This window comes from Phocoena sinus, chromosome 4 (assembly GCF_008692025.1).
Source record: "Phocoena sinus isolate mPhoSin1 chromosome 4, mPhoSin1.pri, whole genome shotgun sequence".
NCBI lineage: Eukaryota > Metazoa > Chordata > Mammalia > Artiodactyla > Phocoenidae > Phocoena > Phocoena sinus.
In genome coordinates, this window is record NC_045766.1 from 86,025,488 (window position 1) to 86,045,099 (window position 19,612).

Consider the following 19,612-nt stretch of genomic DNA (forward strand, 5'->3'; position numbering starts at 1 on the left):
AGAAGGGTAGAGGAAGTTTAGTTTAGTTTTGTATTTTTCCTCCCCACAACAGAATAGAAAGCTTTAGATAACTTGGAAGAAATTCCTTAAAATTTATTTTAATTATTCAACTTGGTAAAGGAAGTGGTTTTGACACAGGAGAATGGGAGAAACAGATTAGGGCAGCCCCAGATTTCTTAGATCTGTATGCAGTAGACATCCCTAATTTTTATATATGCTTTGTTAAGAATTTTCTTTCTTCACTGTTCAACTAACTTACTGAGGAGAGGGTTTCCTGAATTTCAGTTATTCCCAAGATAGGAAAATTTGCTATCCTAATATCTTTCCTAGGATAAATTACCCAAGGGATTAATGAAAAATTGAATGGAGGTTCTGTTGGAGAAATATAATTAAAAACACACAATCTCCTGCTGCCCCAGAAAATCTCTCCACAAAAGTAGAAGGAAGAGAAAGTTTTATTATTGAATAAGCATTAAACCAGAATGTAATGAGAATCATAGGAAATCCTATAAGGAGATTACAGAAACAAAGAAATCTTGCCCTTTTCTGTAGCCAAACAGATACAATCCATTGTATACACTTTTTCAAGATAAACAATGTCTAGTCCTCAAATAAGAGGACTTGACTGCATTATTTGTCACACATTATTCACCCTAAATGCATTTGGTAATATGTTTGCTGATTGTCCTTGAAAGAGAAATTTTCCTCTTATCCTTTTGCCTGTAGGTAGGTTTGAAATTTGGAGCCAGGGGTCAGCTGAAGTTTGGCTCCTATTCTCCCAGGAAAACTGGGACATAAGGGCCTTATCTTCCTTGTGATTGCATTTCAAAAAGATGGGTCCCAGGTTCCGGGGGGGAAATGTTCCTGGGTTGTTTATTCAATTTTTAAAAGATTTACATGTATTTGAAAGATGGAGAGAAAGAACTTACAAGTTTTCTAAAATAAATGCTCTAAAAAAAGGGAGGGGAAAAGGTCTCTGGCCTTATTTTCAACAGAGAGAATTAGGCTCTTTCATTTGTATTTTCCCTTGCAGGACTAGAATGTTATCAATCATAATAGATTTTACTTCATGCATTGAGCCCTCCTAGACTGGCATAACCCTCCTTTCCCTCTCACAAGCCCTACTCACTCCAGAATACTTTGTCCTCCTAGGCAAGTGTTGTCCACCTCTCAGCCCATTTGTCATAAAGTGCTCCTGGAAACCCCCCACATAGACAGCCTGATGTATGGAGAGCAGCAACGGGGGCATGAGTGATGTGTGATGGGTCTGGTGTTGCACAACTAGTACCCCAGCTTCTCTAACATGGTTTCTTCTAAGCTGCTTTCCCATGCTGCCCTGCCTGTTGCAGGTATGACCTCTCCATTACTCTAGGACAAGCAGTAAGATCTTTTGCACTTTGTTTCATTTCATTTCAAGGAGCTCCATGAGGGCAGGCCTGTATCTGCTTCCTTCACCACTAAACCCACAATGCCCAGCATACAGTAAGTGCTCAGCATATACTTGTTGAAGGAATGAAGGAACAAATGAGTGGCCAAACTTGAACCAACCATCAACTATAAGAATAATTTTAAAAATCTGTAATTCCTGTCCCCAAGTTAATTTCTTTCATTTTTAACCTTTCTATTGAGATAATTTACATATGGTAGAATGCATGCTTTTTGATATACAGCTCTATGAATTATGAGAAATGCATACAGTCATGTATGTCACCAACACCACAAGATACAGAACAATTACAAAAATATTCCCTCCTGATCCTTGAAGATCAAACCTTCCCCTACCCCTTCTCTGGCCACCACTGATGTGTTTTCTGTCCCTACAGTTTTGCCTCATCCTGAATGTCACAAAAGGTAGATATTAAATCTGGATTCTTCCACTCAGCGTAATGCATTTGAGAATCATCTATGTTGTTATATATATTAGTAGTCCATTCCTTTTTATTACTGGGCAGAATCCCATTGTGTGGATGTGACATAGTTTGTTTAGCCATTCACTACTTGAGATTATCTGGGTTATTTCCAGGGTTTTTTTTCTGTTTTGTTTTGGGGTTTTTTTGGCAATGATGAGTAAAGCAGCTATAAACATACACATGCAGGTTCTTAGAGATCTTAATTTTTTATTTCTCTTGGGTAAATGCCTAAGAGTGGGGTTGCTAGGTTGTGTGGTAAGGCTATGTTTAACTTTATAAGAAACTGCCATACTCTTTTCCAAAGAGGCTAAACCATATTGCATTCCCATCAGCAGTATGTGAGACTTCTAGATGCTCCACTTCCCTTGTCAGCACTTGGTATTATCAGTTTTTGTTTTTATATTTTTTTAATTTTTATTATTTATTATTTTAAAGAAGATGTTGGGGGTAGGAGTTTATTAATTAATTAATTTATTTATTTATGGCTGTGTTGGGTCTTCGTTTCTGTGCAAGGGCTTTCTCCAGTTGTGGCAAGCAGGGGCCACTCTTCATCGCGGTGCACGGGCCTCTCACTATTGTGGCCTCTCTTGTTGCGGAGCACAGGCTCCAGACACGCAGGCTCAGTAGTTGTGGCTCACGGGCCCAGCCGCTCCACAGCATGTGGGATCCTCCCAGAGCAGGGTTCGAACCCATGTCCCCTTGCATTAGCAGGCAGATTCTCAACCACTGCTCTACCAGGGAAGCCCACCAGTTTTTGTTTTTGTTTTCAATGTTATCCATTCTAATAGATGTGCAAAAGTATTGCGTTGTAGTTTTGATTTATATTATTACACCCCTAATGACTATGGTGTTGAGCATCTTTTCATGACTTTGTTTGCCATCTGCATATTTTCTTTGATGAAATGTCTGTTCAAATATTTTGCCTATTTTGTTATTTGATGTTTGTTCTATTCTTAGTAAGTTTTGAGAGTTCTTTACACACTTTGGATAAAAATCTTTTTACCAGATGTATGTTTTGCTAATATTTTCTACTGGTCTATGGCTTGATTTTTTTTTTTTTTTTTTTTTTTTTTTTTGCGTACATAGGCCTCTCACTGTTTGTGGCCTCTCCCGTTGTGGAGCACAGGCTCCGGACGCACAGGCTCAGCGGCCATGGCTCACAGGCCCAGCCGCTCCGCGGCATGTGGGATCTTCCCGGACCAAGGTCCGAACCAGTGTCCCCTGCATCAGCAGGCGGACTCTCAACCACTGCGCCACGAGGGAAGCCCTATGGCTTGATTTTTAAGCTTTTTTGTTTTAAAACAAAGTTCTCCCCGTCTGATGTTTCTAGGACTACAAAGTGCTTTAATGAGCTCAGGTATCTGAGGTGAAAAACCCCCATGGCTTGTTTACAATTGCAGTTGGGGCTTCCCCATTTGTTCAAACCTCTCATTGACTAACAACTTCTGGTTAAGGGCAATAACCCAGTTGGTTCAGCCTCTGACATTTTAGGAAGTTGTGCATGTGTGCACTTCTGAATCTCCTCCCCCCGGGCTCCTCCTCTCCTCTTCAAAGGGATACTCTCCTCACAGCTCTCTCTGCCCTGGTGGCTGAGCAATGCAGCCCTGTCTCTAAGTCAGGAGCAGCACTTGTCAGAACACAGGGCAAGCCAAGGGGAAGGCACCAAGAGGACTGAGAGGATGGGGAACTCTCTGCTGAGGGAAAACAGGTGAGCCCAGACTCCCTAATGGGGAGCAGAGGAGATGGGTCTGGGCAATGTAGCCAGAAAGAGAAAAAGAGGTCTACTCTTGGGGAGAAAGCAATTGGGTGAGGGACTGACAAGAATGAAGTGCCTACTATGTGCCAGAGAACACATTCAATTCTTTATAGGTTGGCCTTCTCCCCAGAATCACAATGAGCAGCTGGTGGAGGACAGCTGAAAGGCAAGAATTTATCAAGGAAGTTCTGTGCAACAGACTACCCCCTAAGAAATGGAAAAACTTTCTGGGGGCCCGGAGGGTATGCTCTTCTGAGGTTAAAGACACCACCACCCTTTTAGTCACTATTAAAGTTCGAAATAAACAGCAAGCTTCCTGATAGCATAAGACCTTACCTGGTGCACATTCCCTGCAACAGGTAAGCAGAGGTCATTGAAATTGGTAGAGAACTTGGCTTAACTTTTCTGGGCCTCAGTTTCCTCATGATAACTGGAAATAATAACACAATACCTATGCTGGAGGGTTTTGGTGTGTGGGATGTTAGCATAGTACCTAATACAGAGTAGGGTTCAATAATTAGAAGATATTCTTTTTTTGGACCATCACCTTCATTAATGTCAAAGCTGCCATTTTAAAAATTAGTACCATCCAAAACAAGGGAATCCTTATGGTACAAAGTGAGGTGGTTTGGAGAAAATGAGCTAGCTGGGGAGTTGGGGGGGTGGTCTTTACAGGATTGTGTTTGGTGTCTCAGAGCTCAGTTCATGCCATTGAGAGCTAGAACATAGAATCTAAAAAGCCACCTGCCAAAAGGAGGTTTGGTGAACCCGAGGAATGTCTCCCGGCCCTCCCTGAGGGTGAGTGTTGTCTGGGACTTTTCTTCCTCAGATCCTTACAGCCCTCAGTCTGAAACTCTAGCATCCTTCTATCAGATTATAAGTCCCTATTTTTATGTCTAGATGTGAGGTCCTCAAAAGTAGAGACTGTTGCTTATTCATCTTTGAATTTCTGTTTCCTAACATTGTTTCTGGCATATAGTAGGCGCTCAATAAACACCGAATGAATGACTGGAAACCTAAATAAATACTGTCTTGAAAAAAAAAATAAAACAAAATACAGGTATGATGTGACTGAGAAAGTTATGATTGATGTTACATTTGTAATTTTGTATTTTAGAACTTTAGTGAGGCTGTGAAGGATTGTGACATTAATACATGTTAGTTGTAAAAGAAATTGGAGAATAAATAAAGTATAAACAAGAAAATAAACCGGGAAGTCACAGTTATAACTACTTATAACATTAGAAGCATTATCTTTATTTTACTGTCTGTATCAGAGATGTGTATTTTTTCATCTGTGAAGAGCTAATATGCCTTTTGCCCACTTTTGTTTTGGATTTTGGTCTACTTTGTTTTATTGATTGTAAAAGCTATTTTTACTTTGAAGAAATTAGCCCTTTCTCATAAATATTACCAAAAATATTTTTGTCCAATCTGAGTGTCTTGTACCATACAGAATTTTTATGTTTTTCTTATATATTTAAACATAATTGAATTAAATCTAGAAAGCTTTTTGGTTTCTACCAATTTATGCTTAAAATTATTTCTCCATCCCAAAATAAGACAAATCCACAGTATAATTTTCATAGTTTTATTGCTTTACATTTAGCATCATACATTCATTATATGGTGTCAGATAGAAATACATATTTTTCTACATAATTACTCAGTTGGCCCAGCATCTTCATTTCTATGCTGACTTAAAATGTCTTCCTGACTATACTCAAAAGTCTTATATTTACTTGGATCTTATTTTCAACTTTACCTTTACCACCTGGTTATCATCCAGTCAGCACACTCCACCATGTCTCTCCAGATCAAATTTGTTACAAAAGGCAGGGAAATTCCCACCATCAGGCAGAATGGCACCGATTCCCTTCATGAGAGGAGCTCAGAGTTTCAGAGGATGAATCTGCCGGAAGCAAACTCAGCTTCTCCCACTTATTCCCACTTGTCCTCAGACAAGTTGCATAAATTTTTTAACCTCAATTTCTTCATGGGTAAGACATAGAACCATAATACCTACCTCATGGATTTATTCTGGGATTAAGTGAAATATAACATAGAAAATGTATATGTTATTTACATTTAGGAAGTAGTATGTATAGTAAGTAATATATATATAATAGTAAGTAGCATTTATAGTGTGTGTGCATATATATGTGTGTATATATATATATATAGTAAGCACATAGTAAATTGTGTTTAATTTTTAGTTTCTTTTTCTCTATACCCTAAACTCCCCACAAATAAAAAGATAGTTATACAGAAACCCAAAGAGTGAGCCAATTTATTTTCTTTATTTAATTCTTTCCTTCCCTTTTATCCCATGTTCTCTGCCTTGGTGCTTTCTGTGAAAATTTCAATTTACATGAGACAAGGCCAGTGCCCTTCTCGGTTCCTGTGTACAGTCCCTGAAACTGCATAGAGCAGATAAGCCTCTCTGTACACTGATATTCTTGCAGTTGTCATGATGCTGTCTGGACATTTGGGAACAAATGATTGGGGCCTGGTGGTTGTCGGCAGTTGTTGGAGAACGTTGCGAGGGCTGTTCTATGGCAATGGAGGGGAGGTCAAATCAAGGACAGACTGAGGTATATGCTTTAGAAGGGCGTATTAACAGATGGGAGGGCAACAAGAGGAAGCTGAGGCAATTGGGGTTACACACAAATAGAAGAAATGAAGAAAGCTGGAAAAAGTATCAAGCAAGGTGGGAGGCCTGGAAAGGAAAGACTTAGCTCATTCTTGATATGTTGAGTTTTGGGTGGCAGCAGATCTCTCAAGAGACACCCTGGAATCTGAGAAATCAAAGCCCCAAACAGAGAACATCCAGGTGAGAGCAAATCCAGCAAAACTTCTCCCAGGCTTTGCCTGTGAGGAATGAAGTCTGTCAGGTCCTGGACTTCACATACGCCCCAACAGAGGACCCTGCTTAGATGCAGCAGCAGTTGTAATGATAGTAAACGTGAAGACAAGACAAAAGACAAAAACACTCTGAAACCTTGGACAGAAGATGTGCCGTTTTGCTAGGAATCTAGTGTAACTCCTAGCAGCTGGAAAGAAGACCGTTATTTCCTGTTGTCTCTTTGTCTGTCGATTTCATGTACCCTTCTGCTCCAGCTCCATCCTGGCCATTTCACTTTAAGCTCTGAGTTTCTATTCCTGAGGTAATCACATCCTCCACATGGCTACAATTGTTGAAAGGGCTGTGCAGAGAGACACTTGTGGTTACCCTGATGCTCTTAAACAAAGTCTTCCTCATCAATCCTTTCTGACCAGGCCTTTTGAGTGTCAGGGAATCGCTAAAATATGGAACGAGCGTCCCTGAATCCAAGAATCCCAAAGTGTGGTAAAGCCAGTTGTTCCGTGGCTTGAAGAGTTATCTACGCTTTCCCCATGGTTTCAGGAGAAGCTTTTGAAAGAGTATCAGTTAAAAAGCAGCTACACAGCCAAAGCCTACACAGGCATCCCCCCAACAGGGTGCTTTTCTTCGGTGCAAATTAAGGATCAAATATTTGGTGTGTATCATTGGACCTAGGTTAAAGTGTACAGTCCAAAGGATGAAACAGACTGGAAGGGCCTTGGGCATTAGAAGAAGGGAGAGTGCTGGGCAGACTGAAGCCAGGGAAGCTTTGTGTAAGAGACAGAAACCTGGAATTGCTGGCACGTAGACTGAACCTACCCCAGACCAAAACTCCAAACTGAAATGCAAGAATATATTGCAGAAAAGTTGACTGGGGGAATTAGTCAGTTTGAAAATAGCTTTTGCGCATATTTAACTTTATGTGACCCTTACAACTCCATGAAGTAAGCGGTATAAGTATCCTCATTTTACACATAAAGAAACTGTGGCTCCGGGAGTCCAGGGATATTGATCCAGTCATGCAAAATTAATCATCTCCTTTCATCTTACTCCCATATCTCCTAAGCGAACCTGATTTCTTAGCGTGAGTGTGATTTAGTGCTTTCCTTCCGGTGTTTCTTTAATGTCAGAAATAGGAGATATAAGCAAATGGGCTAAAGAACCCTGCACGAAGCCTGAAGAGGAGGAAGAACTACAGCTATACCTCTCAGCCCCAAAGGCTCTAATGGTACACAGACCCCAGAAGCTGTCAGAAGACTCAGAACGATGGCGCCCACAGCCAAGCTCAAGTGCAGCAGCCTCTCTTCCACTGCCCTTGCCAAGAGACACTGGGGGAGATATTTTTGTGTTTTCCAAACATTTTTGCATAGTGTTACTGGTACATGCAGTACTTTATAAAGGCCTTTCCCAGTCAACCGTGTAGGTAGTTAACCATGCCTCAGTTCAGAAAGATGCCCAGACTTAGCCTCAATATTTGACTGCAGAGAGACCCTGAGCCTTTCTGCCATTAAAGAGATAACAAGTCCTGTTTATATAGCTATACCTTGAGGTCAATAAGGCAGATCTGATGATCTGAGCCAGTTAGAGTTGCTCTGTTCTTAGCCACTCCTTCATTTATCAAATACTTATTGAAAATATATTTACTATGTGCCAGACACTGTGGCATATGCTGGTAATCTATACCACGATGAACAGACAAATATGGTCCCCAACCTTGTGAAACTCACCTTCTAGTGTAGGATATAGACAAGTGAGCAGAAAATTATGAGTGTAAATAGGAGAAATTCAGAGTGCAGCGGGATCCTACGTAAATATTGCCTAATCGATGCCTAGAAGAAATTTCTCAAATGTCCACACACTTTTACGTTGATCTCCTGGAGATAACTCTGTGTGTCCTTCATCACAAGAGGCCACATAAATCGCTGGAATTGGAGATAAGCAAGCCTTTTTTTCTTTGCTGGGAACACAGCAGAAAGTTCCTTCTCTGATTAGGAGTTGATAATGTCATATTTCCAAAGGTCCAGTTAATGTCCTGGGAGGACGAAGCCATTCTAGTATGACAGATGTGTCCAAGTCACCTAGAATGAATATTCTCTTGGGGGAGAAAAAAAAAAAGGGTTTTTACAGAAATGACAAAGGGAAGAGAGTCACCCTAACAAAGCTACAGAAACTAAACTTGTGATTTGTGTCATCTCTTGGGTATTTTAGATGCTGGGACTGCCACATCGCTGACGGGTGTTTCTGCCTTCCATGGTGAGTGGAGAACTGTTTTCAGGGGTTATTTCCCTATAAGTGTAGTTTCAATGTGGTATTTGCTGTAAGTTACCTGTGAATTATCCACTGTCTGTGGCCACAGTGGAAGCTGGGCACTAGCCCAGCCACCATCATCTGAGAGTCAGTCAGGGAAGTGATGCTTCGAGTGTGGTAAGAAACAGGAACAATAGTCTCATGGGTGGCTACACACTCTTCAAACGGGAAAGCCTCAGAAGCAAGGATGAAACTGGCTATCAATGTAGAGAAAAGCCCCTTAATTACACTGCAAATCCCAGCGTCTACCTGGGACAGAAGCATGCACTTCTGTCCCTTGCACAGAGAACGTATAGCCAGGGTGACCATATAATTCATTGTCCAAACTGGGAAACTTTTGCGAGTGAAAAGGAGGCTAAAAATAGTTAAGTGTCACTAAATGATTGATAACAACGTTAACTAAACTGTCTGTATAAACCAGGACATATGGTCATTCTCCTTAGAGCAGATGCTGTCCTTGTCTCCTGTGATGATAACTGGCTGCCATTATATTTATAATGTGTTTTTCCAAGGGTCATCAGTACAGTGAAGTCACCTCTGTGCTCATACGGGAGGTGTTTGATTGATTGCTTGATTGCTTGCTTGTTTGTTTGGATATCATAGATTGGGACTGAGGTTGGGATTAGATATAACAATGGCTCCTTGATATAAAAGAAATTGAAATTTTGTCAGAAAAAAACCTCTCCAAAAAGTTATGTAGAGGGGACTGCCCTGGTGGCGCAGTGGTTAAGAATCCACCTGCCAATGCAGGGGACACGGGTTCAAGCCCTGGTCCTGGAAGACTCCACATGCCGTAGAGCAACTAAGCCCGTGTACCACAACTACTGAGCCTGCGCTCTAGAGCCCATGAGCCACAACAAGAGAAGCCATCGCAGTGACAAGCCCGCACACCGCAACGAAGAGTAGCCCGTGCTCACCGCAACTAGAGAAAGCCCGCGCACAGCAACGAAGACCCAAAGCAGCCAATAAAAAAAAAATTATATATAACATAACCATAGTTCTCCATCTATAAATCAATTCCATACCAGCCTCAGAAAAAGGAGGAGGAAGGAGAAAAAGGGAGAGAGCGAAACGCAAAGGAGTAGATTTCTATTCCGTCTTATCTTTAATTTTTTCTTTTTCCTATCCTTTTATTTCTCTGGCTGAAGGCGGTATTATAAGAGGCTTATAACTTTAACAAATGAGTTAAGCATAAGTTTTTATAGTTGAGTGTAACTCCCTTTGAGAGTTTCTGAATATTAAAGCAACTGATTTCTTTTCCTTTTCTTTTATAGGAAAAAAATGCACATTTTTAAATTGAGACAAGACTCCCCAAAGCAAAGTAAGTCATTGCTTTCACATCATTTTTACTTTTGATAGACTTAGGTTTCCAAGCTGCCCCTTCCCTCTGCTCCCAAAGCTCCTTGGGCATATTTCTAGTATAACACTCACAGATTTGCTGCAATTTGTTCAATTGCGTGTCTCTTTTTCTCCACTAAATTGGGAGCTCATTGAGGCAAGAACAGGCTTATCCATCTCCATAGCCTTCTGTTATTTCCCGAGGTCTGCAGGCTGAAGGAGTTAAAAGGGAACAATAAAAGCAAAAGGTGGAGGTGTGAGGCACATGTAAGGAACTGCAATGAGGCCAGTGTGGGCACAGAGAGCACAGAGGAGGGGCAGGGCCTTGGGGTCAAGTTTAGGGTTAGGGTTTTTGTCTTGAGAGCTACAGGAGGCACTGAAAGGCTTTAAACAAGGGCCAAGTATGACCACATTTGCATTAAAGACATCACCCAGTCTGCTGTGCAGAGAACAGATTGTAGGAAGGAGTGACAAGAGCGGATGCTGGAAGACCACTTAGGAGGCTGATGCAACGGTCTCTGGTGACTGAACAGGGCTAAAGTTAAGGAAAGAAAAGCATTTGAAGGAGAGGGTGGTGAAGAGTGTCACGTGTAAGGGGGGAAGCAAAGGAAGTACAGGCCTGAGGACAGGCCACAACGTTTCTAAAGAAGAAAAACAAATGAGTTTTGCCTTTGCCTTCCTGGGTTTAAAGAGGAGAGCCTGGTTCATTCACTCTGACTCTGAAAAACGAGCCCTATTGGTGTGTAAAAATATCATACAGCCCTCCCACCCCTAGCCTTTTCACCCAGGGGAATTGTGGGAGCAGGAAACCCCAATCTCCATCACAGCAAAACAGGAATAGAAATAGACCTCTAATGGTAGAAATAAGACCTCTAATGCTGAAACTCACAGACCCTTTTAGTTTTTTTTAAATTTTATTGAAGCTATTGACGTATAACGTTACACTAGTTTCAGGGGCACAACGTAGTGATTTGATATATATACCATATATATCAAATATATATAATATACCATCACCATACAAAATTATTATAGTACTATTCACAATATTCCCCATACTGCATATTATGTTCTCATGACTTATTTATTTTATAACTGGATGTTTGTACCTCTTAATCTCCGCCAACTATTAACTCACACCCCTGCCCCCTCCCCTCTGGTAACCACCAGTTTGTCCTCAGTATCTATGAGTCTGTTTCTATTTTGTTATGTTTGTTCATTTGTTTTGTTTTTTAGATTCTACATATAAGTGAAATCATATGATATTTTTCTTCTCTGTCTGACTTATTTCACTCAGCATAATACCCTCTAGATTCATCCATGTTGCTGCAAATGGCAAGATTTCATTGTCTTTATGGCTGAGTAATATTTCATTGTATATACATATACCACATCTTCTTTATCCATTCATCTACTGAGGGTCACTTAGGTTGCTTCCCTGTCTTGGCCGTTGTAAACAATGCTGCAATGAGCATTGGGGTGCATATATCTTTTCAAATTCGTTCTTTTGTTTTCTTCAGATCAATACTCAGAAGTGGAATTGCTGGATCGTATGGTAGTTGTATATTTAATTTTTTGAGGAAACTCCATACTGTTTTCCATAGAGGTTGAAGCATTTTACAGTCCCACCAACAGTGCAAAAAATTCCCATTTCTCCACATCCTTGACAACAGTTGTTATTTGTTGTCTTTTTAATAATATCCAGTATAGTAGTATAGTATTTGTACCATAGTACTACTATAGTAATAGCATACTATAGTAGTGTAATATAGTTTGAAATCACCAAGCATGGTACCTCCAGCTTTGCTTTTCTTTTCTCAAGACTGCTTGGCTATTCTGCATCTTTTGAGGTTTCATACAAACTTTAGGATCATTTATTCAAGTTCTGTGAAAAACAGTATTAGTTTTACCAATCCACGAGCACAGTATATCTTTCCATTTTTTGTGCGTGGTCTTCAATTTCTTTCATCTATGTCTTATAGTTTTCAGAGTACAAGTCTTTTACCTCCTGGGTTAGATTTATTCTAGGTATTTTATTCTTCTTGATACAATTGTAAATAGGATTGTTTTCTTAATTTCTCTTTCTGATAGCTTGTTACTAATATATAGAAGTGCAACAGATTTCTGTATGTTAATTTTGTATCCTGCAACTTTACTGAATTTATTAGCTCTAATAGTTTTTGTTTTTTTTTTTTTTTTTTTTTTGCGGTACACGGGCCTCTCACTGTTGTGGCCTCTCCCGTTGCGGAGCACAGGCTCAGCGGCCACGGCTCATGGGTCCAGCCGCTTCACGGCATGTGGGACCTTCCCGGACCGGGGCACAAACCCGTGTCCCCTGCATCGGCAGGCGGACTCTCAACCACTGCGCCACCAGGGAAGCCCTAGGGTTTTCTATATATAGTATTATATCATCTGCAAAGAGTGATAGTTTTACTTTTTCCCTTCTAATTTGCATGCCCTTTATCTCTTTTTCTTGTCTGGTTGCTGGGGCTAGACTTCCAATATTATGTTGAATAAAAGTGGTAAGTGTTGGGCATACTTGTCTTGTTTCTGATCTTAAAGGAAAAGATTTCAGCTTCTCATCAAGTGTGATGTCGCTGTGAGCTTGATGTATATGACCTTTATGCTGAGGTATATTCCCTCTATATTCAGTTTGTTGAGAGTTTTTATCATAAATAGATGTTAAATTTTGTCAAATGCTTTGTCTGCATCTATTGAGGTGATCATATGATTTTTATCCTTCATTTTGTTAACGTGGTGTATCACATTGATTGATTTGTGGATATTGAATTATCCTTGCATCCCTGGAATAAATTCCACTTGACCACAGTGTATGATCCTTTTGACATATTGTTGAATTTGGTTTGTTAATATTTTGTTGAGGATTTTTGCATCTCAGTTTATCAGGGATATTGGCCTGTACCTTTTTTTTTTTTCTGTGGTGTCTGTCTGGTTTTGGTATCAGGGTAATGCAGGCCTTGTAAAATGAGCGTGGAAGCATTCAATATTTTAGAAGAGTTTGAGAAGACTAGGTATTAACTCTTCTTTAAATGTTTGGTAGAATTCACCTGTGAAGCCGTCTCACCCTAACCTTTTGTTTGTTGGGAGTTTTTTGATTACTGATTCTACTGATACTAGTAATTGGTCTGTTCATTTTTTCTCTTTCTTTCTGAATCATTCTTGGAAGATTGGATGTTTCTAGGAATTATCCATCTCTTCTAGATTGTCCAGTTTGTTGGCTTACTTGTAGTTGTCTCTTGTGATTGTGTGTGTGTGTGTGTGTGTGTGTGTGTTCTCTCTCTCTCTCTCTCTCTCTCTCTCTCTCTCTCTCTATATATATATATATATATATATATATCTCGTTAGTTTTAAGCTGATTGATAGTTACTTGTTTGAATACATCCTAAAAGCACTACATTTTTACTGCTCCCCACCTATGTTTATGTTATTGTCATCATATTTCACATTTTTATTCTGTATATCCCTTAACTTCTTATTGCAGTTACAGTCGATTTTACTACTTTGGTCTTTTAACCTTCATACTAGCTTCTTAAGCGGCTGTTCCACTGGCTTTAAAATATATTTGCCTTTACCAGTGAGATATTTTCTTTCATACAGTGTCTTATTTTTAGTTATAATCTTTTCTTTTCTGCTTAAAGAAGAGCCTTAAACATTTCCTGTAAGGCCAGTCTAGTGGTGATAAACTCCTTTAGTTTTTGCTTGTCTGGGAAATTTTACCTCTCTTTCAATTCTGAATAATAACCTTGCTGGGTAGAGTTTTCTTGGGTTGTTAAGGTTTTTCCTTTCATCACTTTAAATATATCACGCCACTCCCCTCTGGCCTGCAAAGTTTCTGCTAAAAAATCAGCTCATGGTCTTATAAGAGCTCCCTTGATGTGACTTGTTTTTTTTCTTGCTGCCTTTTCTCTCTTTAACTTTTGCCATTTTAATTATGATATGTCTTGGTGTGGATCTCTTTGGGTTCATCTTGTTGCTTCCTGGACCTGGATGTCTGCTTCCTTCCCCAGATTAGGGAAGTTTTCAGCCATTATTTCTTTAAATACATTTTCTGCCTCTTTCTCTCACTCTTCTCCTTCAGGAACCCCTATAATGTGAATGTTAGTTTGCTTGATGTTTTTCCCAGAGATTCCTTAAACTACCCTCATTTTAAAAAATTCTTTTTTGCCTTTTGCTGTTCTCATTGAGTGATTTCCACTCTTCTGTCTTCCCATCACTGATCCTTTCCTCTGTATCATCTAATCTGTTGTTGATTCCCTCTAGTGTACTTTTCATTCCAGTCATAGCATTCTTCATCTCCGATTGGTTTTCTTTCTTACATTTTCTAATTCCCTGTGGAGGTTTTCACTGTGTTCCTCCATTCTTCTCCTGAGCTTGGTCAGCATCTTTATGATCATTATTTTGAACTCTATCAGGTAAATGACTTATCTTCATTTCATTAGGGTTTGTATCGGGGGGGTGATTTTGTTCTTTCATTTAGAACATTTCTCTGTCTCCTCGTTTTGTTTGATTTCCTGTGTTTGTTTCTATGAATTAGTCAAAACAGCTACCTCTTCCAGTCTTGCAGTCATGGCCTTGTGCAGGAGTAGCCTCTGTGTAGACTGTATGTGCTGGGCAGCTTTGGTGGGATGGCTGGAGCTGGGGTAGGAGTCGGGGGTGGAGAGCCGGAGTGCACCCCCCTGGTGTTGCTTTTGGGGGATGGCTGGAGCTTCTGTGGGCCTGGAGTCTGCAGGGGCAATCTTGGGAGCCTGGCTGGAGCACCTGGACTACGTTCCCAACTGTGCTATCAAGGTGGAGGAATGCAAAAAATGGTGCTCTCCAGTGCCTTTGAACCTGAGGAGTGTGCCAGTAGTTGCCTGCCCATTTGGCAGATGCTCTAGGGGTAGTAAATGGATTTCTTCACATAGAGTCTAGGTGCCTTTTAAACCGCTATTCTTATTGCTGTGCCCCCCCCCGGGGGGGGAGGGGAATGTACGCATGGGCCCCTCAGTGATACCCCTCCCTCCTGCAGGTTGCTGTGTCAAGGATGGGGTTCCTGTCCGTACCGTCTTTCCTACCCATCTCTATTTGGTCCTTCTGTCATTGTGCAAAGCTGTTCAGTCAGCCGTCAGTTCTTCTTCAGAAAGAATTGCTCTATATGTAGGTGTAGATTTGGTGTGTCCATGGGAGGTGCTGATTGTAGGGTCTTCCTACGCCACCATCTTGGATCCCCACAGACCCTTTTCTTACAGCGATAGTCACGGAAGTCCTAGATAGCCAGGGGAATTTACAGAGATGTGAGAATCTGGAACGTCAGTACTGAGGGAATATAAATCTTTACACAGCAAGGTGGCCTGCATCAGCACAACCACCTCCCACGTAGGGTGATATCCTGAGGCTTCTCTGTGAATTCTCATGTTTGCTTATTCAGCTAGTGTGTTTGCCTCTTTGCTGAGTGGCCAGAGCCAGCTGGTTTTAAGTACACTGGCTTTTGAAAAATTGGTCTGCTTATGTTTGTTTCTGCCAGCAGTCTCAAAAACGGAAATGCTCAGTTTAAGAGTTTCTTTCTCTGTAAAGCTTTCCCTGAGCACCAGCTTCCACACTGCCATCATCCCCTGTCACCTACAGTAGAAACGACAGCTTTCCTCTGCACTGTGGATCTCTCTTAGGTCCTTGTCTGCCTCCTATGCTTGCCTGTGAGCCCCTTGAGGACAAGGACTGTCTGATTCTTCTTTGTCTCTCCAGTTCCTGGTACAGGGTAGACGCAACAAATTTTAGGGAAGGAAGGACAGAGAAGGAAAGGAGTGAGGAAGGGAGGGAAGTGTGATTTCCTATCCAAAGACCCACTGAATGTGTTTCCGTCCACTCAGCATCTCAGCACAGCTCTGGCTGTTTCTTGTCTGGATGGCCCTGTCACTCCCCAGGGAGTTGAAGATCAGGCTAGCCTGAGGAAGACTACCCCTGCTGTTCCTTGATTCTCTGGTTGCTTCTCTTTCAGTGTTCCTCTCCTCCCCTCCCAGAAATCTCCCCATGACCTGAAATGTGTGTTTTCTTTCTCCAGATGAAGAAACATCATCCGCTCCCATCCAGGTAATGCAAACATTTCTGAGACTTTTTCTGACATGACAGTAGAAATGCAGACACCTCAGCTAGCAGGAGAAGACCTCCAACACCCCTTCTGACCTTAATATTGAGTTCTTTAGACACCAGTGCTTGTGAGCCCAGGGACATATGCAGAGCCTGACGGCAGAAGCAACAGCCATCTCTGTTGCACAATTTATTGAAAGGAACTAATATTTAGTGAGTACTTGGTTTATGCCATGCAGTGGGCTGAGCCCTTCACACGCATCATCTCATGTAACTGTCACAACGACCCTGTAAGATTTGCACTATTATTTTCCTACCCATTTTACAGATGAGAAAACTGAGACATCAAGTGATGTTCCCTCAAAGCCGGACAGCCGACAAGATGGCAGGGGCATGATTCAAAAACAAGTCTCGCTCCCGAATCCACGCTCTTTCTCCTGTACCTTGCTGTTTTGCTTTTTATCTCCTGAGATTTCACTGAATGAGACCTTTTCTTAAGTGGATTCTCTTTTTAATAATGCAGATATCTCTAGAATGGGTGGTTAAATATCGTAACCCAAGCACTTTAAGGTGTCTTCGGATTGTTCTCTTATATAAGAAGGAGCAGCCCCAGGGTCCTGAGACTTTGGGAATTACGTAGTGTAGTCTGGGGTCACTCTGGGACGTGGGGCAGAGAATGCATGCCTGAGTAGGCTGAGCTCTCTGGCAGCTTGGGCTAGTGGTTGGGCTGGGGCAGCCATTTAGGAAAACCAGACACAGGAGATGGAAGGGAAGCAGCTGTGGAAGACAGACTTTGCCCAAGGCTGAACCTCTGTTGAGACGAAGTATAAAGGGAATGGCAAGAGGCCAGGTCTTGATGATGGCTGTCCTTTGACCAGCAGGAGGAGGCTGACCAGGGCTCCTCGGAGGATCTGTGCTACACCCTCATCAACCACAGCGTCCTCGGGAAAAGGCCATCAGGGAACGCTGCTGAGGGGTGCTATGAGAACGTTTCCCTCGAGGCTGAGAGACCCAGAGAGTCGCTGGACGGAAACGGGACTGAGTATTCGCTTCTTCGTGTGCCTTCCGCCCCTAGGCGTCCGTCCTCCCCAGAAGATGAATATAAACTTCTTATGCCCAGTAGAATCTTCTCTGACTCCCTGATATAGCCACATCCACTTATGCCCCCTTCTCAGGCTCAATCTTCTCATTTCTAATGAAGTGATTGGATCAGCACTTAATACCAGCAAATAAAAGCCAGGGTTGGGGAGCTCTGGTTGAAGCAGGCATGGGGCACAAAGCTCTTTCAGCTTATCTCCCCCTCAACACACACACAACGGCCCTTTCTATTGGGGTCACTGGAGAATGTAGTTTGCAAGCCTCAGGGCCTCCTAGATCCTTCTCGATGTCCAACATCCAAAGATCAACCAACTATACCAAACACCCACTCTCTGAGAAGGAAGTGACCATCTTTGGTTCTAAGTGGCTTTAAGAAATGGGCCATTCTACTCAGTGGTGGGAAGAACTCCCTGGTCCCCTGCTCCTCTGTTCAGGTTCTTCCTATAAAATGTCCACATGACTGTCCTCTGAAGTCACAGGGAAGCTTCACCCATCATAGTAAGTGCACCCAAAGGGGAGTCCTCATTCCACACATGTGTGTAGACCCAGCTTCTCACTCATAGCCTTCCGGGTGGGCACCTGTGGCGTTGCTCTTACTCCACACCTCTAAGCAGTGGCCTTCACAGAGCGTCCTTTGACTCATTGGCTCTGGTGGTGTGGCTGGTTACATGGGTTGAATTAGTAAGTTCCAGGCCAAGTTTTTATATATTTTTTATATATTTTTAATCCATAATTTTTAACTTTGTATTTCTCCCTAGAAATCTTAGGAAAATCCTAGCATCAGAGAAGGATAGAGTAGATCGTTGGAGATCCTTTAATCCCATTATTTTTTCTGGCTCAAAGAGGATAACTAGCTCAATGCAACATTTCAAGTGAGTGGCAGAACTTTACCTAGAGCCTGATTTCCTGGCTTCCAATTCAGTGCTCTGCCAATATACTACATAGAAGGGCCTCTACTACAGGGTGCATGTATGTGTTAAATAATATGCCACGTATAAACTATGAATAGTGTCCACACTGGAAAAATCACACACACACACACACCCCTCTTCTCTAATGAGCATTTCTCCCTATGCCCATATTATTTATTTTCCTTTATCTTTCTTTTAGTGTTTCTACAATTATGCCTATCCCCTAAAACAGGGGTCAGCACACTATGGCCCACAGGCCAAATGTGGCCGACTCGCTGTTTTGGTAAATAAAACGTCACTGGCCCACAGCCCGCTCATTTGTCTATGGCTCATTTGTCTGTGGCTTCTCAACCTCAGGAGAGGTGAAAGGTTGTGATGTACACTGTAGGTCCTGCAAAACCAAAAAGATTTATTTTGGGGCCCTTTTCAGAAAAAAAGTTTGCAGACCCCTTCCTTAAATAATCATAACTATAGATAAACTAAACAAAAGTGTGTTTGGGTATTGGTGTAACCCATAAGAGCTAGTACCAATAAAATGGTATGGAAATATTAAACCAAAAATTAGGGTGAGAGCAAGAAGAATTAGCAAATTAGACTATTTCTATATGCACACCTGCGTTCTCAACTTCCTGTTTTATTTAACCCATAGCTATTGTCCGAATTTTTAGGGGTGTTCCAATAGTAAAAAGTTTGTTGAGATAAGTAGTAGATGCATTAGGCGTTTAATTACTGTTTTGTTCCCCAACCGAACCGAAGTTAAATAAATTTGCTATTTAAAGTGTGCTAGGGGCCCAGCAGGGATAAATCCAGTGGCTTAAGGTTGGATGTGTCAACACAGGTTTGCTGAGACTTCAGCCAGTTGATGGTCTTGATCTAAGAGCCAATCACATCTTAATATCTTATACTCCACTAACTTCCAATTTTTTGCAAAATCCTTCAACATGGAATCCTAACTTTGACCTTTGGCCAGGATTCACTCAAGTTCAAAAGGAGACAGGCATGATAGCAGGGAATACAGTACAAGACGTAACATGGCTTAGGGCAAAGAATGTGGATACTGGAGTCAGATAATCGATGATTCGAATCCTGATTCCCATTCTTCCTCCCTCTGAGAACTTGAACATGTAGATTGGAGGCTCAGTTCCATCACCCATAAGCAGGAGGAGTATATTCAATGTATGTACATCATCTGTCACAGATTCTGAACAAATGATATCAAAGAGTAAAGAGATACAAAACTCTTCATGACGTCTATAGAAGAACATGTGCTGATGGGCCTGGTGATGCAGGGCCACCTGGCAGTCTTCCAGAGAGGCAGAAACACAAAATTGCTGGGGTTTACACT

General features: G+C 41.5%; 1 protein-coding gene across 1 annotated transcript; it reads left to right on the forward strand.

Moving 5' to 3' along the window:
- Positions 1–3,587: 3,587 nt before the first annotated feature.
- On the forward strand, positions 3,588–17,932 carry GCSAM (germinal center associated signaling and motility). The gene is made up of 5 exons (XM_032631032.1): positions 3,588–3,618; positions 8,738–8,782; positions 10,111–10,157; positions 16,233–16,261; positions 17,137–17,932. The coding sequence occupies exons 1-5, from the start codon at positions 3,590–3,592 to the stop codon at positions 17,404–17,406; spliced, it is 420 nt and encodes a 139-aa protein (XP_032486923.1). The 5' UTR covers positions 3,588–3,589; the 3' UTR covers positions 17,407–17,932.
- Positions 17,933–19,612: the final 1,680 nt, after the last annotated feature.

Coding starts and splice junctions, on each gene's coding strand:
- GCSAM (XM_032631032.1), top strand. CDS start 3,590: ATGGGGAACTCTCTGCTGAGGGAAAACAG. Junction 8,783..10,110: donor GGGTGTTTCTGCCTTCCATG/GTGAGTGGAGAA, acceptor TTTCTTTTATAG/GAAAAAAATGCACATTTTTA. Junction 10,158..16,232: donor ACAAGACTCCCCAAAGCAAA/GTAAGTCATTGC, acceptor TTCTTTCTCCAG/ATGAAGAAACATCATCCGCT.